General features: G+C 47.4%; 1 protein-coding gene across 1 annotated transcript in view; it reads right to left on the bottom strand.

The window, feature by feature from the left end:
• Nucleotides 1–4,890: 4,890 nt before the first annotated feature.
• The window catches only part of CA10 (carbonic anhydrase 10), a 510,865-nt gene continuing 490,405 nt past the window's right edge, over nucleotides 4,891–25,350 (bottom strand). Inside the window, exons 8-10 of the mRNA XM_045889180.3 lie at nucleotides 10,954–11,108; nucleotides 8,732–8,906; nucleotides 4,891–6,149 (exon numbers count right to left, since the gene is read on the bottom strand). Of these exons, the coding sequence (XP_045745136.1) occupies nucleotides 6,127–6,149; nucleotides 8,732–8,906; nucleotides 10,954–11,108 (353 nt within the window). The 3' untranslated portion in view covers nucleotides 4,891–6,126. The remainder of the gene's footprint in view (nucleotides 6,150–8,731; nucleotides 8,907–10,953; nucleotides 11,109–25,350) is intronic.

Below are 25,350 nucleotides of genomic sequence, written 5' to 3'. Positions count from 1 at the left end.
ACTGAGCCACCCAGTCGCCCCTGATCTCAGGGTCTTGAGATCAAGCCATGCTTCGGGCTCCATGCTTGGTGGGGAGTCGGTTTGAGATTCTTTCCCTCTTCCTCTGCCCCTCCCCCTGTTTGGGCATGCTCTCTCTCTCTCTCTCTCCCTCTCAAATAAATAAATAAAATATTTTTAAAAAGTCAGTAGTCTGTGTGAGCTCAGGGCAAGGAAGAAACAGTTTTCCTTGGGGAGATAAGGGATGCCTGGGGTGGGCTGGCATTTGAGCTGGTTTTCTTGAAAGGTGTGCATTTCCACAGGTGAGGAAGAACCAGAAAGAGAGTTCCAAGCTGAGGGATGACCCAGATGGAGGCTGGGAGGCTGAGGCATGAATTTGCAGGCATCTGTTGAGACTCCATTAAGGGAAGGCTTTGTCTGCTTTGCTAAGGAATTTGAACCTTTAACCTGAAAGCAAGTGGGGACTATTGGAAGTTTGCATCCTGGAGATATGTACCAGTTGGAGATTTTGGTTCACTGATCCTAAAACAGGCTGGGAATGGGACACGACTCTCCACCATGACTCCCCATCCTGACCCATGGCAGACACTCTATGAAGAGCAGCCGAGTCTCCTTCCCCCGGTTCTGCTTTCTCACCTGGAGTCCAGGTATGGCATATAGGTCCTGTCCTTTTGCATTGCTCCTGGAATCTGTTTCTTTATCAAATCGGTTTTGGAGTGCTACCCCGTTGGATTATCTGCTTAGCTTTGTGTTTTGGTGGTCTGTCCTGGAAAGTGTCTTAGATTATCCACTCCCCCCACCCCACCCCATCTAGCCTAAACTTCCCACAGCCTTTATTCAGGGTGGACTCATATTCCCCCGATCTGAAAGCAGTCTGGATATTTGTTTTGGATGTATCTCGGCCCAGGGTCGTTCACTTGTCTGCAGACTGGAGGCAGGAGGACCTGCTGGGTGGATGTGACTACGGCCTGGGCTGAGATGATTATGGCCGGGACTGGGGCTTGTCATGGGGCTGCCAGGTTGTAGGGAGGGAGCGCCCCGTGGAAAAGACCCCATGACATCAGAACCGACAGGACTATAATTTACCTATGACTTCATTAGGCCCCCTGCTTATCTTTCTGAACGTCTGGTCTCCTGACTTACCACTTGTTTTTGTTTGTTCATGATGGCCTGAAGTCTTGGAAACATTACCTACGATCTGAGTAATCAGGACTAATGACCTGGGGTCGGTTTTGGAAGGTTGGTGTCAAGCCCTTATTTCAAACGCTGATACTTCTTTTATTTAAAACAGGGAGATTTTTTATCCAAACGCTAGACCTGTTAACTAAAGATCTGGGGCAGGAGGAGGGGACCGGGAAACATTCTCAGACCATCCCTAACAGTGACTGCGCACAGAGATTGGGATGTGATTCTGAAAAGGGAAGAGCCGTTAGATCAGGCTGGCCTCTGGGCTCCCATGGATCCACCTTACAAGGGGAGCCCTTCTCTGAGCAGGTCCTTCAGACAGGGATGTGGTTCCCCAGCTTGGAATCATCTGGGGATTTTTACAACACGCTGACAGTTGGCTGCCACCCCAACATTCTGACTTCAGCGGTATGCGGCGCAGCCTGGGCACTGGGGTTTTTAAAACATCCCTGGGGGGGGGGGCGCCTGGGTGGCTCAGTTGGTTAAGCAACTGCCTTCTGCTCGGGTCATGATCCCAGGGTCCTGGGATTGAGCCCCGCATCGGGCTCCCTGCTCAGCAGGAAGCCTGCTTCTCCCTCTCCCACTCCCCCTGCTTGTTTTCCTGCTCTCGCTATCTCTCTCTCTCTGTCAAATAAATAAATAAAATCTTTAAAAAAATAATAAATAGGGGCGCCTGGGTGGCTCAGTTGGTTAAGCGACTGCCTTCGGCTCAGGTCGTGATCCTGGAGTCCCGGGATCGAGTCCCGCATCGCGCTCCCTGCTCGGCGGGGAGTCTGCTTCTCCCTCTGACCCTACCCCCTCTCATGTGCTCTCTCTCATTCTCTCTCTCTTAAATAAATAAAATCTTTAAAAAGAAAAAAAAAATAAAACATCCCGGGGGAGTCTGATGTGTAGCAAAGTTTGGGAGCCTCTAGAGTAGGAGGGAGTAGGAATGAGCATTTGGTGTCCAGTGGTCCTCACACTTGGGTGAGCACCAGAATCACCGGGAGGATGCCTGTAAAAACACACATGGCCGGGCCCCACCCCAGAGTGCCGTCTAAGAATTTACATTTCTGTCCAGTTTCCAGTGATGCTGACAGGACATACTCTCAGAACCACTAGCTTAAGAGAGCTGGGTCTGGCTTTGCCCCTTATGAGCTGCGTAACCCTGAGCATGACCCCCAGTCGTAAGAAGTACAGTTTCTGCTTTTATAACATGGGACAGCAATGGTGACTAGCTCGTGGGCCTCTGTGTGCGTGAAATGAGATGATATTTGCAAGTTGCTTACCCCGGGGCTTGGCCCACAGGATGTGTGCGACCCATTATCTGGGTGTTTCCTTAGGTTCTGTCCTGCCAGCTAGTGAGTGATGTCCAAGGGCGTCTCTGCTCCTGGGGGTCCTACTTTCAGGGTTTCTGGAAGAAGAAAACTGTTACTCTCAGGAGCTAGGAGTGCTCGGGGAGGGGCGGGGGTTGTCCGGCAGGGCAGGGGTCCATGCTGGGGATGCAGGCACATGTCATTTGATGATTGTCAATGGGGCCCTTCAGCCAAAGCTGGGCGGGTAGGGGCTGCAATGGAGGCCTGCCCTCCTGCCCAAACTTCATGTTACTCACATTCCAGACCCATCTAGTGCGGCCAGGGGTGGTTGTCCTGGTGTCTACCAAGGGAGGTGGGAACCGGGCTCTAAATGGTGTTGGAAACCACAAAGCATGTCCTTGAGAGGAGCACTGGGGATCTCCCCGCTCTGTCTTCCCCTTTTCTCGTGCAATTTGCCCAGCGTTCTCTTCTGCGTACATTTACTTCCCCTCCCCATTTTGCTGAGGAGGGAACTGAGGCACGGCACACATGTCCCTGCAGGTGGACGGGATGCCCATATCAGCCTGCAGCTCTGCAGGCCAAGCTGGCACTGTGGCCACCCCTTTTCTGAACACCCATGCACATCACATGGAGAAAAGGATTTTTGTTCCTTAATGGCTTTACCAGGTCAACTCTCGGGGACTTTTTGGTATGTTTAAACGTTCTATTTTTTTTTTCTTAGAGTGGTAGAAATCTAGTAAATCTTTATTACTTCCACATGGTTTGAAGGCAAAGTGCCCCGATTTCCATTTTATAGTTTGGGCCATGCAGGGAATGGGGAGAAGGCACATTCAGGATTGGCCCAGAAGGTGAGAGACTGGCTCATTCTCTCCATTTCCAGTTCTGGTTGACCAGCGTGAAATTCTGCCTGTGCCCAGGGGCCCCAGGGGTGTCAGCCTGGGTTTTCTTCTGTTCTCCCTGGACTAAGAACTGAATGAGACATGGAGTTAGGGAATGATCTTAGAGAGGCCATGGGAGGTCGTTGAGTCCAGCTTATTTCTAGATAAGGACACCGTCCCCTGGAGGGGAGTTGATTTGCATCACAGAGGATGCTAGTAGCAGAACGGAGCCTAGACACCTGGCCCCTGCCTTCCTTCCTCACTGGGGCTCCTTGCTCTGTGCCCCGACACGAGTCAGGCATATACCTATGTGCGGACTGCTGGGTATCTATGACTCTCATTTGATATTAATTGATGGCTTTGTTGTGATTAGTGCTAAGCCCTTCCTGGAGAGGGAGGTATGGTATGGTCCACATAAACGCTGCCAGCCGCACACATGACCCACAGGCACCACGTGCAGAACAGCCACTGGTATCGAGTTGGTTGCTTTAAGTAGCTGTGTTTCATTCAAGCCTCACAACTCACAGAGGTGGTTATTAGCACCCCTGATGCCCAGATCAGAGAAGTAAAGCCACTTGCCTAGGATCACACAGCAAGCAGGCAAGTGGCAGAATGAAGATTTGAAGCCAGGTTTGGTTGCTTGACCAATATTCTTCAGCCACTGTACTACACCGCTACCTGCGCTTGCAGGCTCAGCAAGATTCTGTCTCAGAGAGCAAGCAGCAAGCCACACAGAGGAAGACCGTCCCCTGTCTACCTTGAACTTTTGCAGACCTGGTTTTCTGCAAAAATACAATTGCTCAGAAACTGGCTCCTAGGGCATCATGGCTAAGGCCATCCTCTAACTCACATTGGTGCAAAAAGTGAAAACACTTCAATTAAGTGTATTATTTCAAATATGAAGTATTTGGCTGTTTTTTTTTTTTTTTTAAGATTTTTATTTATTTATTTGACAGAGAGAGACACAGCGAGAGAGGGAACACAGGCAGGGGGAGCGGGAGAGGGAGAAGCGGGCCTCCCGCTGAGCAGGGAGCCCGATGCGGGGCTCGATCCCAGGACCTGGAATCATGACCTGAGCTGAAGGCAGACGCTTAACGACTGAGCCACCCAGGCGCCCCAGTATTTGGCTGTTTGATCTTTTTTTTTTATCGTCAATATGGCTAACGTGTCACTTGGCTGAAGTTTCCCACTTGCACGGACCCTGCCTGCCTGCACGCTTCCCTCTTTCTGGGGACTGCGATAGGAAGGAGAGACGAAAGTTATTTTTAATTTGGCCACTGAACGAACATCCAAATCTTTCCTTCCAGCAGCCGAGCCTATATGTTTTCTCACCAGGGTATTAATTACCCGGCTCTGGGAACGGCCAGCTGGGCGGCTCCAGTGGCTCAGCAGCCCTACGGGCCACAATGCCATGGCTCGTGGATGCAGCAGGACCCTGAGGCTTCAGCAGGGAGCGTCCTCCCCAATAAACTCAGACATGGGCACTGGCTAACTTGTTAAACACATTTATTGATTTCTTGACAGTAATCAAACACAGTGAGTGACCATTATAAACAAGGAAAGAAAGGCATTCGTTTGTATTTTGTGAGATCCGGCTGCACCTGGAGAGAAAAGACACCCCCTTCCCAGGAATTTACAAGGCAAAGTGCATTCCTTCAAGGGAGCATCACAGTGGGGTGGGGGGATGGCAGTTTTGAAACGCAAGAAATCTGTCGCCTGCTATCTCAGGCAGAAGCTCACCTTGTATGAATGATCGAGCCATGGAGTGGAATTAAAGTTATACTTGCTTAGCAAATGCATTCCTGATTGCCACAAACTCAGTCAAAACTGGCTGCAAATGAACAGAACACGTAGATGAAGGAACAAGTGAAATCAAAGAATGCAGTTGCAATGGAGTCAGGGCTTCGCCTGTAAGGAAGGAGAACAGACCAAAGGCGGAAAAATGAAATTAACTTGTTAAACACATTTATTGAGCTGTTAACAATAACCAAACACAATGTATGACCTTTGGAAAACAAGAAACAGCAAATGGATCGATTCTGATCTTGGCAAATCCTACTACAGATATGTGACAAAGGGGAAATAATTCCATTTCTTTATAGTCTGCAGTGATATATATACAATGTGTATCTCTTCAAGGTCTGTCCTTTGCTTTTTGAATTTTTTTTGAGTAAACAGAAGAATCATAATCTAGAAGTAAGTGTCCTTGGCCAACTTTGTCTTGGTTCACCTGTCACCAGCACCCTCAGAGGATCCTAGGACACCACCCGAGATAACTTGATGCCAAGAACAAAGTCCGCTTGATGGCGTCGGAGCTGTGTTTTCTCCTCTCTCTCTTTTGGAAGAATTTTGTATGTACAAAGGCTGAAAAGTCTCATTGGGTAGATTTATTAGTTCAGGAAAACAGTATCAAAATTGTAATCTGGTTAACTGGTTATTTTCTTCTAAGACCTCTTATGAATGAGCCTGTTTTTTCTGAAATTTGACTTCCCATCTTGGAGGCCATGCTGAGTGTGTCTGTGTGTAGATATGTTTGCACGTGTTCGCATGTGTGTGCGAGTGCTTGTGTGTGTGTGTGTGTCAGTGAGTGTGTGGAAGAGATGTGTTCCTCTGCCATGGTTTTCCAGACACTTTTCATGAAGAAAGGGCCAATCCAAAGAGTGAATGAGGCTTGAGGGAGAGAGGGAGAGAGAAGAAAGAAGGGGGCATTCTAGGTTACATCAATTCACAGTTGTAGCATTTCTTCTTGAGATTCTTCTTGGTCTCGTTCCCTACTTGAGGAGCCATTCATTTACTGGAAAGAGAGAGAAAGGAAAACACACACACAACACAAAACAAGGCATAGTTGAATTAATGCACACAAAGTTTGGGGGGTCTTACTCCAAAGGGGAAGGGACAGTTCTGTAAATTGTATGTATGTATCCTGACCACCCCCTCTGCTTCCTCATAAACCTCTAGGCCTGAGCTGTCCCATAGGGTTGTTACCAGTCACATGCGGCTACCATAAATTCAGTTAATTAAAATGAAAACTAAAAATTTAGTTGCATTGTTGTACTAGCCACACTGCAAATGTCAGATAGCCACATGTGGCTAGTAGCTACCATACCAAACAAGGTAGATATAGAACATTTCCAGAGTTGCAGAAAGTTCCAGTGGATGGCAGCGCTCTAGACGAGAGTTGGGCAAATGACAGCCCACAGGCCAAATACAGCCTGTGATCTGTTTTTGTCTGTAAAATTTTATTGGAACATGGCCACACACATTCATTTACATATTGCCTATGGCTGCTTTCACTCTACAACATAAGAGTGTAGCAGAGACTATATGACTCAAAAGCCTAAAGTATTTACCTGTTGGCCCTTACAGAAAAAGTTTGCCACCCCTGCTCTAGACTATACGCTCTGCATGGATGGGGCCCTATCTGTATTCATCACCACTGTATTCCCATCACCTAGCTAAGTGCCCAGCACACAGTAGGTGCATCATAAGTAGGTGTTGAATAAAGGGAAGGCTCAATGAATGGATTGTTTTTCTGGTAGTTCTGGCTGGAAGGGAACAGAAAATTATAGTTTTGACACTTTGCATGTGTCTGACAGAGAAAAAAGAAAGAAGGAGATGCGGGGGAAGTAGGAGAGATGAAGTGGGGGACCAAGGGGCAGCTGCCTGGTAGCATCCATAGTCCCCATATTAGGGTGGCACGTTTTTGCTACAAAGGACTTCCCCATCTAGGCTCTCATTTGCTCCTCACGAGTCATGAACTAGATGGGAGACTGTCATGAAAGAAGCCAGGTCCAGAGGGGAAATGAGGTGGTTGGGTTTACCTGGCTTGGTAGTGACAGAACCAGGCCAGGAGCTCAGGTGTGTGGGTTCCTTGTTGAAGACATCTCCATGACTCCGTTCTGTCTCCATCTTCCTTTCTATGTTGAGGGTTTACCACAATGATCAACAGATACTTAGCGTGTGTAGGAAGAGAGAGAGAGCTGGATGTGGACGAGAGGGTTACAGGAGGCAGGAGTCATCTTAAATATCTCCTTTAGTAGGGATAATAGTCACCGCTAGGGAGAGAGCACCGGAAAAAGATGTGCTCACACATGGTACCCTCATTGGATACCTGGCATCCAGAGTATTTGCTCCCCTTTTGGGAGAAAGGGGGTGGGGGTCCATTGTGCACATAGCTAAAAGCTTGAATGCTTCTAGCTGTCCTGTTCTAACAGATGACATTGGAAAATCAGCCTCTCTGGGCCCTTGGGTAAAATGGCAATAAAACTGCTATCTTATGCTAAGTGAAATAAGTCAGAGAAAGACAAATACCATATGATTTCACTCATATGTGGAATTTAAAAAACAAAACAAATGAACAAAGGAAAAAAGAGAAAGAGAAAGAGGCAAACCAAGAAACAGAGTCTTTAAGTACAGAGAACACACTGATGGTTACCAGAGGGGAGGGGGTTTCGGTGAATTAAGTGATGGGGATGAAGGGGTGCATCCGTCGTGATGAGCACCGGGTGATGTATGGAAGTGTTGAATCACTAAACTGTACACCTGAAACTAATATCACACTGTATGTTAACTAACTGGAATTTAAATAAAAACTTAAAGAAAGGGCGCCTGGGTGGCTCAGTTGGTTGGGTGACTGCCTTCAGCTCAGGTCATGATCCTGGAGTCCCGGGATCGAGTCCCGCATCGGGCTCCCTGCTCGGCAGGGAGTCTGCTTCTCCCTCTGACCCTCCTCCCTCTCATGCTCTCTGTCTCTCATTCTCTCTCTCTCAAATAAATAAATAAAATCTTTAAAAAAAAAAAAACTTAAAAAGAAAAAGGAAAATACCTCCCTGGCTCACATCAGTTTAAAGTCATATGGTGCTGTATATATGAGAGGCTTAAGATGAGGTCTGCAACTTTCTGAAATGTCCTTGTGTAATGATTTGTAACTATTTATGCAAAAAAATGTATATAACCCTAGCCAAATATTCTTTCATGGGAGCACTTTCTTCCTTGTGAAGACTGTGTATCCTAGGCAGCTGTCCTAACTTGGGCTCCAATAAAACTTCCTCCCTCCCTCCCTCCCTCCCTCCCTTCTTTCCTTCCTTTTCTTCCTTCCTTCCTTCCTCTCTTCCTCCCTCCCTTCCTTCCTTTTATTTTTTCAATGCTGTCTTGCTTGAACCGGAAGGGATTTGAACATTTGACACCCCCTCCCCCATCTCTATCTCTGTATGTCTATCCCTATCTCTGTCTATCTCGAATGCTACAGAGGTTTTATCAATGGGAAAGCACCATACAAATGGAAGGGGGTGGTCTCACTGTGATTTGTGATCCCGATTCTAATGAGACGACTGAGCCCCGGTGGGGGCCCGCTGCCCTCCAAGCCAGCACACCCACCTCTATACTGAAGCTTCTGGGCTCGGTTGTTCGGACAGTCCTTCCCCTGTAAACTGAAGTTGATGTTGGTGCGGATGCAGCGATTGCTGAGCGGCTGCACAGGCCTGAAGTTGTCACTCATGCTCAGAAAGATCTGAGATGGCTGATTCTGGCTGAGCAGGCGTAAGGAATGCATCTGCAGGGAGAGACACAGCTGAGTCCCACCTACTCTCCTAACTGTGCTAGGGAGCATGTCAGACCGCGTAGACTGTGCCCAAGCCAGGCAGTCCTGGCTGTCTGGGACAGGGCACATGTGAGCGCTGCAGAGACCCCTGTTTCATGGATTCCAGTGCGTTGCAGGCCTCCTGATGCCTCTGTGCACGGAGCGAGCCGGGCTACTACCTCACCAGGTCACGCATGTCTCTGAGTAAGTCCTTTGCTCTCTCTTAAGCTCAAACACACCATCTGTCAAAGGAGGAAATCCATCTGGTTGTTCTCCAGGGTCCCTTTTTCCTCTGACACCTCATGGTTCCAGAATTTCCAACAATTCAGGAAATTATTCCCCCCCCCCCATGGGTGTTATCCACACCGTAGTGATTGTTCCAGGGGTCAGAGCTAAATTAAGCTGGATCAATTTGGTTGCTTTTCTGTGACTACCAGGACGGGGCGGCTGGACTAAAGGTTTTCTGCCATGTTCCAGCCCAGGACTGCGAAGCAAAGGAAGTTTTTAACAGGAAAGGAGAACAAAGAGAATGTGCAATAAGAAGCGTAAGAGAACAGAGAGGCCAGACTTCCCGTGAATTCCGGACATCAATTTCTGATCTCAACTCCCATAGGATGCCCCCATATCTCTTGAATACCTCCTTTTTTTCTAATTGAGGTATCTGGAGGGGGTGGCTTGTCACCAAAAGAATCCCAATCAACACAGATAGGACTGGAGACTTCAAATGCTTCAGACTGTTGGGACGTGAGTACATATCCTGTCAAGGAGATTGGATTCTGCTTCCTTTGCTCATCTTCCTTTTGAGTTTTTATAGATGATCTTACAATGCCAGAACTGGAGCAGACGTGACTTACCCCCCTCGTTATAAAGGGGAGGAACTTTCATTTCACATGGTGGGGGTGACAGCTGTGGGAGTGCACAGTGAGCCATTGGCAAAGCTCACACCCAGTGCTCAGACCTGGTTCTCAGGTAGTTCAAGGGCATACTAGCCCTGTGAGATGCTCTAAAAATACTTCACATTTCAACAGTTTGTGAAATGCTCAACATCCCATGCCTCTTCTTGGAGACTGACACATGTATTATCAATTTAAAGGCCTCGACAAGTTTCCCAGTAAGGAGATCGATCGATCTATCTATCTATCTATCTATCTATCTATCTATCTATCTATCTATTTAAATGTAGGCTCCACACCCAGCATGGAGCCCAACCCAACACGGGGCTTGAACTCACGACCGTGAGATCAAGATCTGGGCTGAGATCTAGAGTCGGATGCTTAATCGCCTGAGCCACCCAGGGGCCCCTATTTAACTTTTTTTAAAACCCAGCTTTTTCAAACATTTTTGGACACACCATCCATTTTGCTCACTTGCTGTTTGAACATAATGACTGTAGCGAACACTTTGGGAACTGACCTTGCTGTCTTTTCTCATTCAGACACGTGGGATGCTTCTACAATTTGTTCATACTAAGCCTTTTCAGATGCTGGTTTTTCAAACATAGGTGTGGTGATTTGAATTGTGCACCCCCAGAATTCATAAATTGAAGTCCGAACCCCCTAGTACCTCAGAATGTGACCTGATTTGGAAATAGGGTCATCGCAGGTGTAATTAGTTAAGATGAGGTCTTTAAGGTGGGCCCTAATTCAGGGTGACACGGTGTCCTTATAAAAAAAGGGATTTGGGCAAAGATGCAGGGGAAGAATGCCACATAAATATGGAGGCAGAGTGGGCAGTGCTTCTAGGAGCAAAGGAACACCAAAGATTCCTGGCTACCACCAGAAGGATGGGTGGGAAACAGATTCTTCCTTACATCCCTCAGAAGGGGCCAACCCTGCTGCCACCTTGATCTTAGATTTATAGCCTCCAGAGCTGTGAGGCAGTACATTTCTGCTACTTAAGCCACAGAGTTTGTTACATTTTGTCAAAGCAGTCCTAGCAAACTAATCAATAGGCACTCCATAAACCCAGCCAGTCTTGACATCATCTTCCCCATTAGCTGAAAGACCGCAGAAAAGCTCACCTGCATCCTGGTTATATAGACAGGTTTGTTCATTATTATCCAACTTGCCGTCTCATAGCAGGGTGGGATAGTCATCGACCCATCATACGTAATGAAACTAGAGGTCTCTGGATATAGTTCCTCTATATTAAGTCCCTGTAGTAAATAGGCATCATCTAGAGAAGGAAATAAGAAAGACTTAAGAGTTAGGTTTCTTGAGAACGTGCTGGGGTTGCTGATAATTTCTTTTTCTTTTCAGACTTAAGAAGACCATATCTGCAGGATAGGCTACAAAAATGAGCATCCCCCCCCGCCCCAATCTCAGTTATTTTCAACAACAAAGGCTTATTTCTTGCCCACATACATGTTAACCCTAGGTTGGCTGGGAGCTTCCTCCATGTCCTCATCGTCCACACTCTGGGACTCAGGCCCTGACGGCAGCTGCTATCTAGACCCTTATGAGTAGCAATGAGAGAAAGCAACCAAGATGAAGCATATGTTGGCTCTTAACTCTCCCATCCCAGAAGGGGCACATGTCACTTCTTACATTTTAGTAGCTGAAAAGGTAACATGGCCAAGGCTGACATCAGGGATTCAAGGAAGCACATTTCTCTGGCAGGACGGGGCACTGAATATTGGCAAACAGAAGTGTGGTCTACCACGAGGGCACAAGAATGAACCAAGTCCTTGCTTACGGTCCCTGAGACCTAGACCCATAGCATTATAGTCATAATGAAATACGTAATTAAAGGCTTCAGGGCTGATTGAAACATTGCCTGGTTGCCATTCTTATTTATTAACATTGTTTAATTAAAAGAACATTTAGAAAACACTTTTAAAAAGAAAAGCAAATCAGGCCAAATCTACCATGAGATTCAACAGTTAAGTCCAACAACTGATTTCATTTTTGTGGGTCTCTTCCCTATTGCGTCCATGCACATAGCCTTTTCTCTTTTTACACCTACTTGAGATAGTCACATTCATATGTATTTTACTATTAAATGTGCTTTTTCAATTATGAGAGTGACATAAGTACATATCAGACTATATGGAAAAAAGAGAGACAACAAGAGGATAATCAATACCTCAGTCATCTGAAACAGTGGGCATGAGCATTTTGGTCTATTTCATTCTGATTTTTAAATTCAATGCACTGGTTGTATTTCTGTAAACACTGTAATGTACTGAAGTTTTCAAATACCCACAAATTCCAATGAACCTCTCTCACCCTCCTCCTCTCCCTAGGATCCTTCCCCTTCTTTCTGCACGCTCTTCCTCTCTTCTCCTGGCTTCCAAAACACAGTGTTTGGTATTCCTATTTTTCTGGCCATTCTTTCTCAGGTTCTGTTGATTCTCCACCTGCTTCTCTCAGTGTTGACATTTACTGGGGACAAGTCCAAGGCTTTTTTTTTTTTCTTCCTCACTCTACAGTGAGAAGCCCACGTACATCCATGGCTTCCATTGCTCTCTGAATCCTGGTGACTCCAGATCTAAGTGTCTGGGGCTCTTGTCATGAGTGTCCACCACTGTGGTCGGTCCAGGAGGCCCAGGGAACCCAGTGCCTCCAGGTGGAGGGAAGAGCCTGGCTCCTCCAGTCCTCCTAGATTCTCTCATCCATGTTTCCAACTCCCAGTGGGAAAGGACTAACTCTTCAGCGGTTGACATAACCTCTCAGGTTTAGGACTGTGCCCGTATAATGGTACAAAAGGACTTTCACATACAGCTGGAACCTCACAATGACCCTTAAGATTGGTCAGGCAGATAATAACATCCCCATTGACAAGATTAGAGAGGCAGAGTAACCTGCCAAAGGTCACAGAGCTGGCTGGTGACTACAGAGTGGGACCAGTTCTCCTGACTTCCAGCCCAGAGTCATTCATTCACTCAACAGATGTTCAGTATGCACCACTTTGTGCTGGGCCTAGGGTTAGGTAGGGTCTGAGGAGAGAGCAGTGAACAAGATAGATGCAGTGCCCACCCTCATTCTATTGAAGAGACAGACAAAAATGGCCAAATTAATAAATGCAAGCTCTCCTATCAGGTGGTAATGAGTGTACCTTGGCCAGGCCTGTTCCTACCTTCCAATCCTGAGCATCAGGAGGCTAATCCATGTTCCTGGGCACAGGCCCCCATCCTTTCCCATCTCTTCCTCCAGAAATTGCTCACTCAAGTTTCTCTGATAAAAAAGAGCCATCTCTGCCAAGGGAACTTGAATTTCAGTGCCCCTTCACTCGTCAACGGAGTTAAAGAACAAATCAACTGATCCAGTGGTTTGGAATGATGTAAATAAAACCGCTGTCTGCCTGCTCCATCCCCAACTCCTCCTCCCGGCCTCTGACCACCCCGAGGGGGACCTGAATGTCTCCAGAATGACCATGGAGGCAGACAGAGTGGTCAAGCTGGATTTGGAGGCCAACCCTAGGAGGAAGGCCTTTCAATTTGCATTACATGTGTCCACCCTCCCAACCAAACACCAGGGAATCCAGACGAGCCCGGGAGAGATGCCGCGATCGGCATACGGCTGCCCTGGGGGTCCGCACTCTGGCCTGTGGGGTCAGATGCTTCTCCGACAAAGCCACAGTGTCCAGAGCACACATCAACGTGATGCTCCTTGGGAGTCACGTCAGGCGTCAACCCAAGAAGCTTCTGTTGAATGGCCATCATGTGGCTCTGTTTCTTAAGCCCCTAATATGTGTCAAGCCCTACGCTAGGTATGGGTGAGCAGGATGTAATTAAATGAATGCAGCAAGGAGCCACAGAGACAGTGACATAGATCTGCACTGGGTACATTGAGAGGTTGTCATTTCTGCCTGGGGGTGGGACTCAGGAGAGTATTAATCGAGGAGCTGACCTGAACTGCGTTTTGAACGACAGGAGGTAATCAGTGCGTAGCTGGCAGCAGGTGGCTGTCAAGGGCACCGTAGACATTTCTGCCAGGGAAAGAACTGAGGATGGAGAGAGAGATGCGTAGAGGCTGAGGGCCGGAGTGGTGCTGGGGAGCTGCAGGGGTGGGGGGAGAGGGGTTTTGTGCAAAATGAAGCCAGCGGTGGGCACAGGCCACACCTGGGAGGTCCTTCTCTGCGCTGTTGGGAGTTGGGGCTTCCTCCTGTAGGCAACGTGAAGCCAGTGAAGGGTTTAGAGCAGGGGAGTAGCAAGATCAGATCTGCACTTAATGGTGCCTGCTCTCACGGAGCTTTGGCCCGCAGATTAACATACTGAATGAGAGAAGGAAGCATCCTGCACATCTTTATTAAAGGTCAATGCGATTTGTTTAACCAAGCTTGCACGCAGAGCATATTGGGTACTCTAGCATGCTGCTATTATTGTATTTTATTTTATTTGGGGCCGTGGGGAGGAGGGAAGGAAGGAGGTGGTGGAGCGAGGGGCATTCCAGGCATGACTGGAATAAAGGAGAAGAACATTTCTGTTTCTCTGAAACCAGAAGCAGCCTCTGTGTTGCATCCATATTCGAGGCAAGTTGGTGTGTGTGGGTGGCAGGGGGTGGGCAGGCGAGGAGCAAGACGCTATGTTCGGGGATGTAACCCACACAGTAGGGTAACAGTGTGCTCCCCAAACACTGCTGTGCCCGTATCCCAGACTCCACCTGCTGGGGTCCTGCCGGGAGATTCCTCTTCGCCCACGTCCCCTGAGAGATGCAATGCTCCATTGGCGAACTCGGTAGCTTGCGGGCAGTTCCACCTTCCCGGGATCCTCACTCACCACTTGGTTCACACTTCGCCTTTTGCCCTTCTTCTTCTTCTTCTTCTCCTTCTTCCTTCTCCTCCTCCTCCTTCTCCTCCTCCTTTCTTCTTCCTCTTCTTCTTCTTCTATTTGTAAGTAACTTCTACACCCAATGTGAGGCTCGAACTCACAACCCTGAGATCAAGAGTTACGTGCTCCACTGACTGAGCCAGCCAGGTGTTCCACCTTTTTGCCTTTTTTGTTTCCTCACGCTCCAGAACTTGGAAAGACCCAGTGTGAAGAGTGTGAGCACTGGACTCAGACCTGAGTTCGAATGCTGACACTGCTGCTCACCTTCCGTGTGACCTTGGATGTGCACGTAACGGCGTGAGCCTCTGTTTCCACATCTGTAGTACGCAGATGGTTGGGGTAGCCATAGGACTGAATCTATGTGTCCCCCCAAAATTCATATGTTGAAGTCTTAACCCCTGATGTGACGGTATTAGGAGGCAGGGCTTTGGGGAGATAATTAGATCACGAGGATGGAGCCCTCATGAACGGGATTAGCACCCTTATAAAAGGGACCCCAGAGAGTGCTCTCACCCCTTCATTCTTGTGAAGATTCAACAAGATTTCTGTAACCCAGGAGAGGGCCCTCGCCAGAACCCAGCCATACTGCCATCCTGATCTCAGAACTTCAGCCTCCGGAACTGTCAGAAGTAAGCTTCTGTAGCTTGTAAGCCACCCACCAATGTAGTTTGTGAAAGCAGCCCAACTTATAACTGAGACAGAGTACTTGCCTCCGAGTTGTTCAAAGAACAAATAAGATCCCACTTTTCAAGTACAGATGGTCCCCAACTCAGGATAATTCAATTTACGATTTTTCAACTTTATATTGGTGTGAAAGCAACAGTCATTCAGTAGAAATCATACTCTAAGTTGCGAATTTGGATCTTTTCCCAGGCCGGCGATAGGTGGTAGGATCTTCTTCCATGAGGCCAGGCAACGAGCTGAGGCTCCCTGTCAGCCCCTGGGTCGTGAGGGGTCAACAGCCCGCAACCTCCAGCCATTCTGTACCCACGCACAACCATCTACATTCCGTTTCTCACTTTCAGCGCAGTATTCAATAAATTACATGAGATAATCAACGCTTCATTATAAAATAGGCTGTGTGTTAGATGATTTTGCCTAACTGTAGGCTAATGTAAGTGCTCTGAACACGTGTAAGGTCAGCCAGGCTGAGCTATGATGCTCAGTAGGTGAGGTGTATTAAGTGCATTTTTCACCTAGGATATTTTCTTTTTTTTTTTTTTTTAAGATTTTATTTATTTATTTGACAGAGAGAGACACAGTGAGAGAGGGAACACAACAAGCAGGGGGAGTGGGAGAGAGAGAAGCAGGCCTCCCGCTGAGCAGCGAGCCCGATGTGGGGCTCGATCCCAGGACCCTGGGATCATGACCTGAGCCGAAGGCAGACACTTAACGACTGAGCCACCCAGGCGCCCCTCACCTAGGATATTTTCAACGTATGATGGGTTTATCAAACGGAACCCCACGGGAAGTCGAGGAAGATCTGTACTTGGCAGAGGGCCCAGCCTACGGCACTTGCCCAGGATGACCTCTTCCCTGGGATAGGCTCTGCTTGACCTCCCTGAGGTCTCCTGGCTCGCTCCAGCTGGGTTAGTGCCTTCCTTTCTCACCATATTTGTTGAATCAGCTTGCCAATAATAACTTACTATTTAAATGTCCCCGCCACCCTGCGAGTTTTTGGGAGAAGGGCTTCTGTCTTTGATCTCTGAATCTCCAGGCCTCTGCCTGGGGCCCACCATGTACCGGGTGTTCAAGGAACACTGATTGGATGATCAGGAAGACAGTTTCTGCCCAGCAGCTCCACCTGGTGATGGTGCTGGGCAGAAACTAAAGGAAGAACGGGGCGCCTGGGTGGCTCAGTTGTTAAGCATCTGCTTTCGGCTCAGGTCATGATCCCAGGGTCCTGGAATCGAGCCCCACATCGGGCTCCCTGCTCGGCAGGAAGCCTGCTTCTCCCTCTCCCACTCTCCCTGCTTGTGTTCCTGCTCTTGCTATCTCTCTCTCTGTCAAATAAATAAATAAAATCTTAAAAAAAAAAAAAAAGAAACTAAAGGAAGAAGAGGCAACATCATTTGTCAGGTGATGGGGAAAGATCTCTGAGGCTCCAGTCCTTACCACTAGCTTAAATACATACTGCCCGCTCCTCTCCCCAAATAGAGGCCCCCCCCGCAAGGTATCAGGGCAGGAGTGAGACTGGTGCCTGTCTCTGTCTGGCATCACCATGTTCCTACACCAAACACTTACACTGCTGTATTTACATTGCTGTAATTGGTGTAATGTTTGTCTTCATGATTCCCCCCACTCTGCCTCAGGCTGCCATTAAGTCAGTGTTCCAGCTTTTAGGGATTGGAATTTGAGAACCACAGGCCACCTTTTTACATCTTCTATTCTACCCATGGAGACTTGCTTGGTGTATTTGGCGGGATAAAGGCCATGGAAGCCAAGAAAAGAATATGGGCAAACCCCGCAGTTTCCAGCCCTGGGGTCAAAGAACACTGGGGTTGGGTTCCATGGCTGACCAGGTCAGGAACGAAGTATGACCCACTTTCACTCTCTATGCAGCCACCCCCGGAAAACTGTCAGTGTGTGCATGTCACCGTTACCCTCTGGGCCCTGAGACAGAAAGGAGCGTAAGAACGAATGCGCTAGGTGGTGGGTTCTGCTCACCAAACTCTCATGGATCGATGTATTCACCAGTAAGGATGGCAAAGATCTAGAGGTCAGAGTTGTTTGTGGATAGAGAGATACAGATTTGAGGGGAAGCTCAGAGGCCAGTGGGGGTGGTCCGTTTGGTTTAAGGCTATTTATTGAAAGGAAGAAGTTCAAATAAATTTTCATGTTTAAAGAGAGGTTTTCTTTCTTTCTAATTATTTTCTCCATTTTGCTGCCTTATCTTTTCTTATCATCTTTCCATCCACCTATCTTCTAACTATCCAACTGTCATATGAGAATGTAGCTTAGAGGGGGCAAAGCCCTGGACTTCAAGCATGAATCTTAATCCGAGTCTAAGTTCCAGTTGTGGCTTTGTCAGGAACTTTCCTCTTCCTTCGTGGCTAAGTCCCATAACCTCTTACTGTGGGCACCAGACTATTGTGGATAATTGCTCAAGTCATCTTCAGGTGAAAAAAGTCCATGGACCCCCAAACATCCTTCAACATAAACAAGCTTCTGTCGACATATTTATCCTCAGTCGGTCCAACTTCTGTAATTCTTTATGTGTTGACTACATCTCTATAGTACGGGAAGACCCCTGGGAGAATCACTAGGGATAGAACAGTTAGGTGCAACTGGTACCGATTTTATTCTTTCAAAGGACTGGAGAAGTTGACAGATGTGCTTTTAATTTTATGACATGCTCTTGCTGAATCTGTGATTTATCTTATACTGAGTTCTCAGTGATGGATACAACTCTCATGCTGATTTTTTCTTCTTTTTTTTTTAAGATTTTATTTGTTTATCTGACAGAGAGAGAGAGAGAGAGAGAGAGAGAGAACAAGCAGGGGGGGAGGAGTAGAGGGAGAGGGAGAAGCAGACTCCCCACTGAGCAGGGAGCCTGACCCTGGGCTCAATCCCAGGACCCCGATAACATGACCTGAGCTGAAGGCAGATGCTTAACTGACTGAGCCACCCAGGCGCCGCTCTTCTTCCTTTTTTTAGTAAGAAAAACATCCTATGACGACATGCCTAGGACTGCATAGTGGGGGAATTTTTCCCTTGGTCTGAGCTTCAATGGCAGCCTCTGTTAAATGTGTCGTGTTTACTTATGTGAACCACTGAGAGATTTAACATCGCCTGGCTCCCTGCTTATGAAGTTCCTGTTCAGAGAGAGCGGTACCAATGAGCAAAAGACACGGCGGCTCCAGAGATCGATACCGGGCTGGCTTCTGATCAATAAGGAACTATTTGGCAATTTTCTCATATGGAATGACATTTCCTCTTGTAATCTGAGGCAAATCCGAGTGAATTGAAGAAAGGCAATTACCAAAGAATAAAGTAAGATGATTTTTTTGTTGTATACAAACAATCGGTGAAAAAGAGGACACCCGAGAATTGGATTCGTGGAGGGAACCCCTCCTTTCCTGTCCCTCGCTTCCTGGAGTTACTACTTAGATTGCAACATGGCAGGTGGTTGCTGCATTTCTCACTCTGCGAAAACATTTCCAAAGCTATTCTTTTTTTTTTTTTTTTTTTTAAATGCTCATCATTCTTTTTTTTTTTTTTTTTTAAAGATTTTATTTATTTATTTGACAGAAAGAGACACAGCGAGAGAGGGAGCACAAGCAGGGGGAGTGGGAGAGGGAGAAGCAGGCTCCCTGCAGAGCAGGGAGCCCGACGCGGGACTCGATCCCAGGACCCTGGGATCATGACCTGAGCCGAAGGCAGTCGCTTAACCAACTGAGCCACCCAGGCGCCCTCCAAAGCCATTCTTGAAATGAAGGTACAAGTTCAGTTAAGCACAGAGAAAGGCACCAGAAGCAATATGCTTCAACTCCCCGGTGATGCTTTGTCACGCCGAACACTGCATCCCTCTGAGGAGCGGGTGCCCAGAATACTTCCCAAGGACCTGAGAGGTATAAGGCAGTCACAAGTTGCTCTGTCCTTGCCGATGCATTCGTCTTTTAGCCGGGGTCAGGGCAGGGGCCCAAAGCAAAGTTATAAAAAGGCAAGACAGAAAAAAAAATGTTTTAAGGGGCTCATACTGTGTGTCAAAAATACGCTTAAAATCTCTCCTCTGAGTGCCTTCGGTTGTGTGTCTTTTTTATTTCCTTGGAGGGAATATATTAAGACAATTTTTAAATTTGAAATCTGGGATCTTTTGGATCCTTATTGGGCCGAAGTTCACCACTGTATTTACAATCTATGAAATGAACGGAGTATGTGAAATTGAAAGAGAATGAAGCCACCGAAATGATACACTGTCCTCGGACATCGGAAGAAAGCCTTCATTTATATGTAATGTTCTAGTAAGTACTCCCTGTTCCCCATTTAAGAAGGCTCTTTGCACTCCATTAGTTACTGGTTTCACCCTTGAAAATATCATAAAATCTTTTTTTTTTTAAAAATAATGCCAGCTCGATGAAGTCAGGTGGATACTAAAATGATAAGAATGTTACCTTTCATGCAACTGGAGCTCTGTAGCTGCTAATTAACACAAGGAAAATGGAGGGATATTGGCATTCTTGCAATATACCACATCAAAAAATTAAAATACTTCGTAAGTTACTGATATCTCCTCCAGAAATCCATTCAGAAAATCCATTTTTCAATGTCATGATTTCAGTCTTGACCCTCAGTCTATTGAAGGGGAATTTAACTTTAATAAAATGGATTGTCTTTAGAAGACTTTCTAAATTCAGCCTGAAATTAATTCTGGCTGGTCTTTTCCATCGTTGGTCCGGGTTCGTGAGAGTGTTTTATAAGATTTTCTCAGACATATGGAATCTAAGCTTACAAGGAAAGTAGAACCTCACTAGGCCATTACTATCCACTGCATGGCTTCATAGACAGGAGCTGTGCGTTATTTAAAGTAAGCCGTACTGTGTGCCCAGTATTATATTCACCGCAAACAGTTTTTATTTGGCATTATAGTGACCTATCTCCCACCCTTCAGGAAGCTGGATTTGACCACCATGTACCTTTGGATGATTTAGGAACGCGGAAAACAATACACTTCGTTTATACCAGGCATTGTCTAGGCAGCTGACTGATTGCCTTGTTTAATCCTGACCCCAACCCTCTCAATATCAGGATAATTATCCTCATTTTACTGATGAGTAAATCACGATTTCAGAGTCGTTAAAAAACTTGCCTGAAGTCACACAGCCAAGGAAGTGGTAGAGCCAGGAGCCCAGGTCTGCTTCATTCCATCTCTCTTTGCTAGAGCACATTGCTTTCTGTAAGTGTGGTGGTTTCACCACCGTGGTATCTGGCTTCCAAAATTTCCAGTCCTTTTGGCAAGATTCTCCTTCTTGTTTTCTTTTACTGATTCCCTGGCATTGATTTTCTTAACTGGCTCAATAGAATGATTTTGCACAATTCCTTTTTCTCCTAGTCCTCTAATCTGTGACCAACTCAAGCAAATGGATTGTGTACCTACTAGGTGCCATTGTGGTAATTCTGCCCCATGCTTCCATGCTTGCTCCCACTCACCTGCACCTCTCCAGCTAGTTGATGAGACAGACATGCAAGAGCCTCTTCCAGGGTGGGATTTAAAAGATATCTTTAGAAATGATTTGCAATCCTAAGTATGGGTATTTGAGCTGCTCTTTCAAAAATGAGGAAATGTCCCGCCTCTCTCCTCTATTTATTCTCACTCATGATTTCACCCAGGTTTAAATGCCATCTGGATCCCAGTGACTTCCACATTTATATCTGCAGTTCTCTCTCCTGAAATCCAGATTCATATATCCAACTGCCCACTCCTCACCTCTTCTTGGATGCCCAACAGACATCTCAAGCTTACCACGTTTGAAACTTCTGATTCCCTTCCCCACCCACGAATATGCTTCATCACAGCTTTCCCCAGCTCTGCTGATGGGAATGTCTTCCCTCCAGATGCCTGGGCTAAAGCATTACAGTCATCCTTGACTCCTCTCTTTCTCTCACATCATAAATCCAATCTATCGAGAAATCTCGTGGCTCTTCCTTCAAAATATACCCCATCATTTCTCACCACCCCCTTCACATTGGCCTGGGATCATGATTGACATTGTTGAATCATTGGGATGGTTGCAATTATCTCCCAGCGTTGACCCTTGCCCCTCTACAGTCTCTTTCCAAACATGCAACAACAGTGACACTTGTCAGCAGATTGTGTCACTCTCTGCTCAAAGTCTTAGATTGATTTCTCATTACAGTGGCCTCCAAGAGAAAGACTGATAGGGACGATTGACCCATTTGGAACAAAAGTCTACACCTTCTCAGGTAATGAAGGCAGTGCCACTGTGTCCTTCTGGATGATGCTGATTTCCACCAGTGGTCCCATGCCAAGGCACAGGCAGGAGTTGCAGAGGGCTTGGAATAGGATGAACCTGAACTTTCAACATGCCCACCAGCTCTATGGTTAGTTTCTGTCTCTTCCATTTTGCAAACAAATGCAAAAAGCAAGGAGATGGCTCTTGAAACTGAACCAAAGTTAGAATTAAGAAAAAAACATGCTGCCCAGTTTCATGCAATGCAGAAGTATCATCATTACAACTAGTTTTAAGATTTCGGAGCTAAGGTTTTCTCTATCCCTAGAGAGGAAGCATGATGGGAAGACGAGGGCACAGAAAAGTTCCTGGGAGGACCTATGTTTGAATCCTTGCTCTCTCACTATGGAAGGCTAGATTATTGGTCAGGAAGTGTTCACTCCCGTCCCGCCGCCACCTCCATGGGTGGATTTTGATATTGGGCTTGGCCATGTCTCTTGCTTTGGCCAGTTAAGAGGGGATGGAAGTGACGGTTTGTGAGTTTCAAGCCTGAGCCTTAAGGAACATCACGTATTTCTGACCTCCACCATGAGAAGTGCTTGCCATGGGTATCTACCCAATCCCAGAAAAGCAACAGCCATGTGGAGCCAAACTGCCCTCAATGACCCATAGACCCACAGCTGCAATGGGAGAAATCAGTGCTTCCTGTTGAATGCTTGTTCGTTGTGCAGAAGTTGCTGACTTTTATAGCCGCTTACTAAATGGGTGTCCTTGCCAAAATTGCTTCCCTTCTTCAGGCCTCGGTTTCCTCATATGTAAATTGGGATAGCAATCAGACCCACTTTGAAGGTGGGTACTTTCCCCAGGTGGGGGCCTAGTGAAGGTGAGCACCAGGGAAGGTGCTGCCCATAAAACTATCAGCACAAAGCCTGAGATGTGGGAAGTGCTCAGTTAGTGTTGCTTCCTTACTCCTCATGCTCAGCACGTGGCAGAGTGGGTACCATGTCTAAGTGAGTGTGACAAGTTGAGGCTATGCTGGGGTGGGATTCTGGGTAGCAGCAGAGTGGGTGGGGGTCCAGGTCAGGTGTCCCCGGGTAATGTGGTTGGGTGGCCCTGGAGGCAGGGATCAATTTCTTTCACTCTTACTCAGAAGTATGGAAGCAGGGGACTCTGATAGATGCCCCTGAGCAGGTAGTGATGTCTTCCCTGGGGAGGCTTCTGGGCTTGTTTCCCACCCATGATTCCCGTTCACTAGGAACACCCCCCACTTGCCACCAGGCCAATCTTCCGCAGGCTGGCTGCCTCGGGGAGTTTAGCAGATGGAAGAGTGCTGGTGCTCTCCTGCTGAGCAAATCAATCCCTTTCGGCCATAGTGTCCTGGGCATAGTGGGGTCGAGGCCATTCCCACTGGTAGGGCCATCATTATCCTTGCGGCGTGTGATAAAGGTGCACCGGGAACAACTCCCTTATTGCCCAGAGTGTAAGAGCACAAATACCTGCAATTAGGAGGCCTAAAGCAGTTACCTCGCCCCATGTGGGGTCTCTCTATCTTGCTTTCATTCCCTTTCTTTTTCCTTGGCCATGACTGAGGGCGAAGGGCCGCTCCCACTGCCTTCCATTTGCATTTCTAGGGCATTTCTTCAAATAGGTCTTCTGCCTAAACTCCTCGGAAGGCTTCAAGACCCTTCAAGCTCTGGACCCCAACCGCCTCTCCTGTCCCTTCCTCTGTCCCTGTCACTGCTATGGCAGGGGCCACTCATGCCTCCATTAATTCAGGCCCTACCCATGTTTGTTGTGTATCTTATGGGCACTGCAATGATCTGCTGAGGAAGGCAGAGTTTCTCCCCCTGAGCTCTTCACAGTCCTTGTAATGCGCTCCTCGCTTTGGATGCTGCTCTCTGTGCTTGGAATGTCCTCCCTCCTTCCCTCTCTTTCTCCCTCCTTCCGGCCTACCTTCCTGCCTGCCTTCCTGTCTTCCTGTCTTCCTGCCTGCCTTCCTGCCTGCCTTCCTCCTTCCTCCCCTTCCCCCCTCCTTCTTTCCTCACGTCTCTCTCTCCCCAGCGAATAGTTATTCATCTCTTCAGTCCTTATTGAAATGGCACCTGCTTCGTGCAACCCTGCCATGTGTTCTAAGCAGATCTGCTGTGATCCCAAAGAATTCTCTTTAGATTTTTTACATTGTGCTTGTTACATAAATGTCTCTAATGCACTACGATCTGTCTCCCCACCTAGGGAGTGAGGACCTCGTGGACAGAAAACGTGTTCTACTGATCTAGCTCGTGGCACCCAGGAGCTACTCAATAAATATTTGTGGAGGGAGTGAGCGAACAGCTGAATGAAGGTCTTGGGTTTTCACACTGCTGCCCAAGTCAGCTATCGTGGAAGCGCGTCCTTCGCGGTTCCCATGAAGCTGATGGGGCGGCAGTCAGCAGGGACGCTGCATTCCAAAGAGATGAAGCTGGAATTTCCCTCAGCCACAAAATGGCCATCTGCCATTGGTCCCAACGAGACCTGTGCCGCTGGCTCTCCAGCCCCTTGTTTGCACCAGAATTGGTACCTGTTCCTGAGGAAGGCCACTCTTCCGTAGCATGGACCCCCGTGGGTCGGCAGCAGCCACGTCCCTTAACGCGAATCAGACCCATGTTGGGCGTGGGGCGGGGAGGAAAGTCCCACTAACAATTGAGTCTGCAGCTGGCGATCTGTTAGACTGGGCATTGGGGCTTAATGTGCGATTTCATGGCTTTTCATGGTCTCTACACTGCAAATTCGAGATGATTTGAAAACACTTTATTTAATTTCCATGCTTTTTTAATAAAAAAAGTTAAAAAGACTAATAATATTGTATGGGAAGTTATAAAATGTGCTATTTGCACGAGACAGAAATGTCTTCCTTAGATGAGCAACCCGAGTGTGCACTGGGGCTTTGGTGAGGACGGGTGCGCTAGTTTGGAGACAACTCATTCTTCCAGGTGATGTCTGTCGAGGTGCCCTGGGATTCTCCAAGTTCATTCACCACCCCACACCCCAACCTTTTCATGTGGAAGTGACTCGGCAGTGAGCACCTTGTGGGGAGGGCTGGGGTCAGGCCATCTTTATGTTTGGGGAGCCTCGCCTGGTGTTTGTCATGGGCAGGGGTGCAGAAAATGTTTTCTGAATGAATGAAGGAAAGGAGGGAAGGGTTCTCCATACTCTCCCTCCAGCAGTCCAAGAGGAGACCTGAAGGCATTCACTCTTTTCCCCATCGCCACTGGAAGCAGAAGCAGCAGATACAGCTGAGCTCCTCGCTTGGTGGAAGGGCACGCCGAGGGGGTGTGGGTATAAGAATGTTGGCGTGCTGCTTTTTACTTTGGTGAAATCATTATTTACCTATTGCTTAATTCAAAATCCCAGACCCAGACAGACCCTAGAAACTGGAAGTTCGATTTCTTCACTTTACAGATGAAGAAACAGAGTTAACATTGAAGAAGCTCCTTACTTAAGGACAAAGTTGGGACTTGAATCCCACTTTCCTGCTCCCTCCTAATTAGTTAAAAAATATTTTTTTCCCTGTACTACTTCTTTCATCTCTTGGCGCGAGCTAAGCCTTTCCCAACTTCTGGGATTGCTTTGGGAGAAGTAGCACCTTTTTCCTTCTTCTCCTTTCAACTTTGCACAGCTCTCCCTTTTCTGCTTAAGGATTCTGGGGATAAAACACTCTGGAAACCCAAAGAAATGGACATAGTCCTCTAGGGCAGTG

The sequence above is a fragment of the Mirounga angustirostris genome, unplaced genomic scaffold (assembly GCF_029215605.1).
Source record: "Mirounga angustirostris isolate CCGP_5_RB_7025 unplaced genomic scaffold, mMirAng1.0.hap1 SCAF_17, whole genome shotgun sequence".
NCBI lineage: Eukaryota > Metazoa > Chordata > Mammalia > Carnivora > Phocidae > Mirounga > Mirounga angustirostris.
Note: the sequence above shows the minus strand (reverse complement) of the source record. Positions and strands in the feature narration are given on the sequence as shown.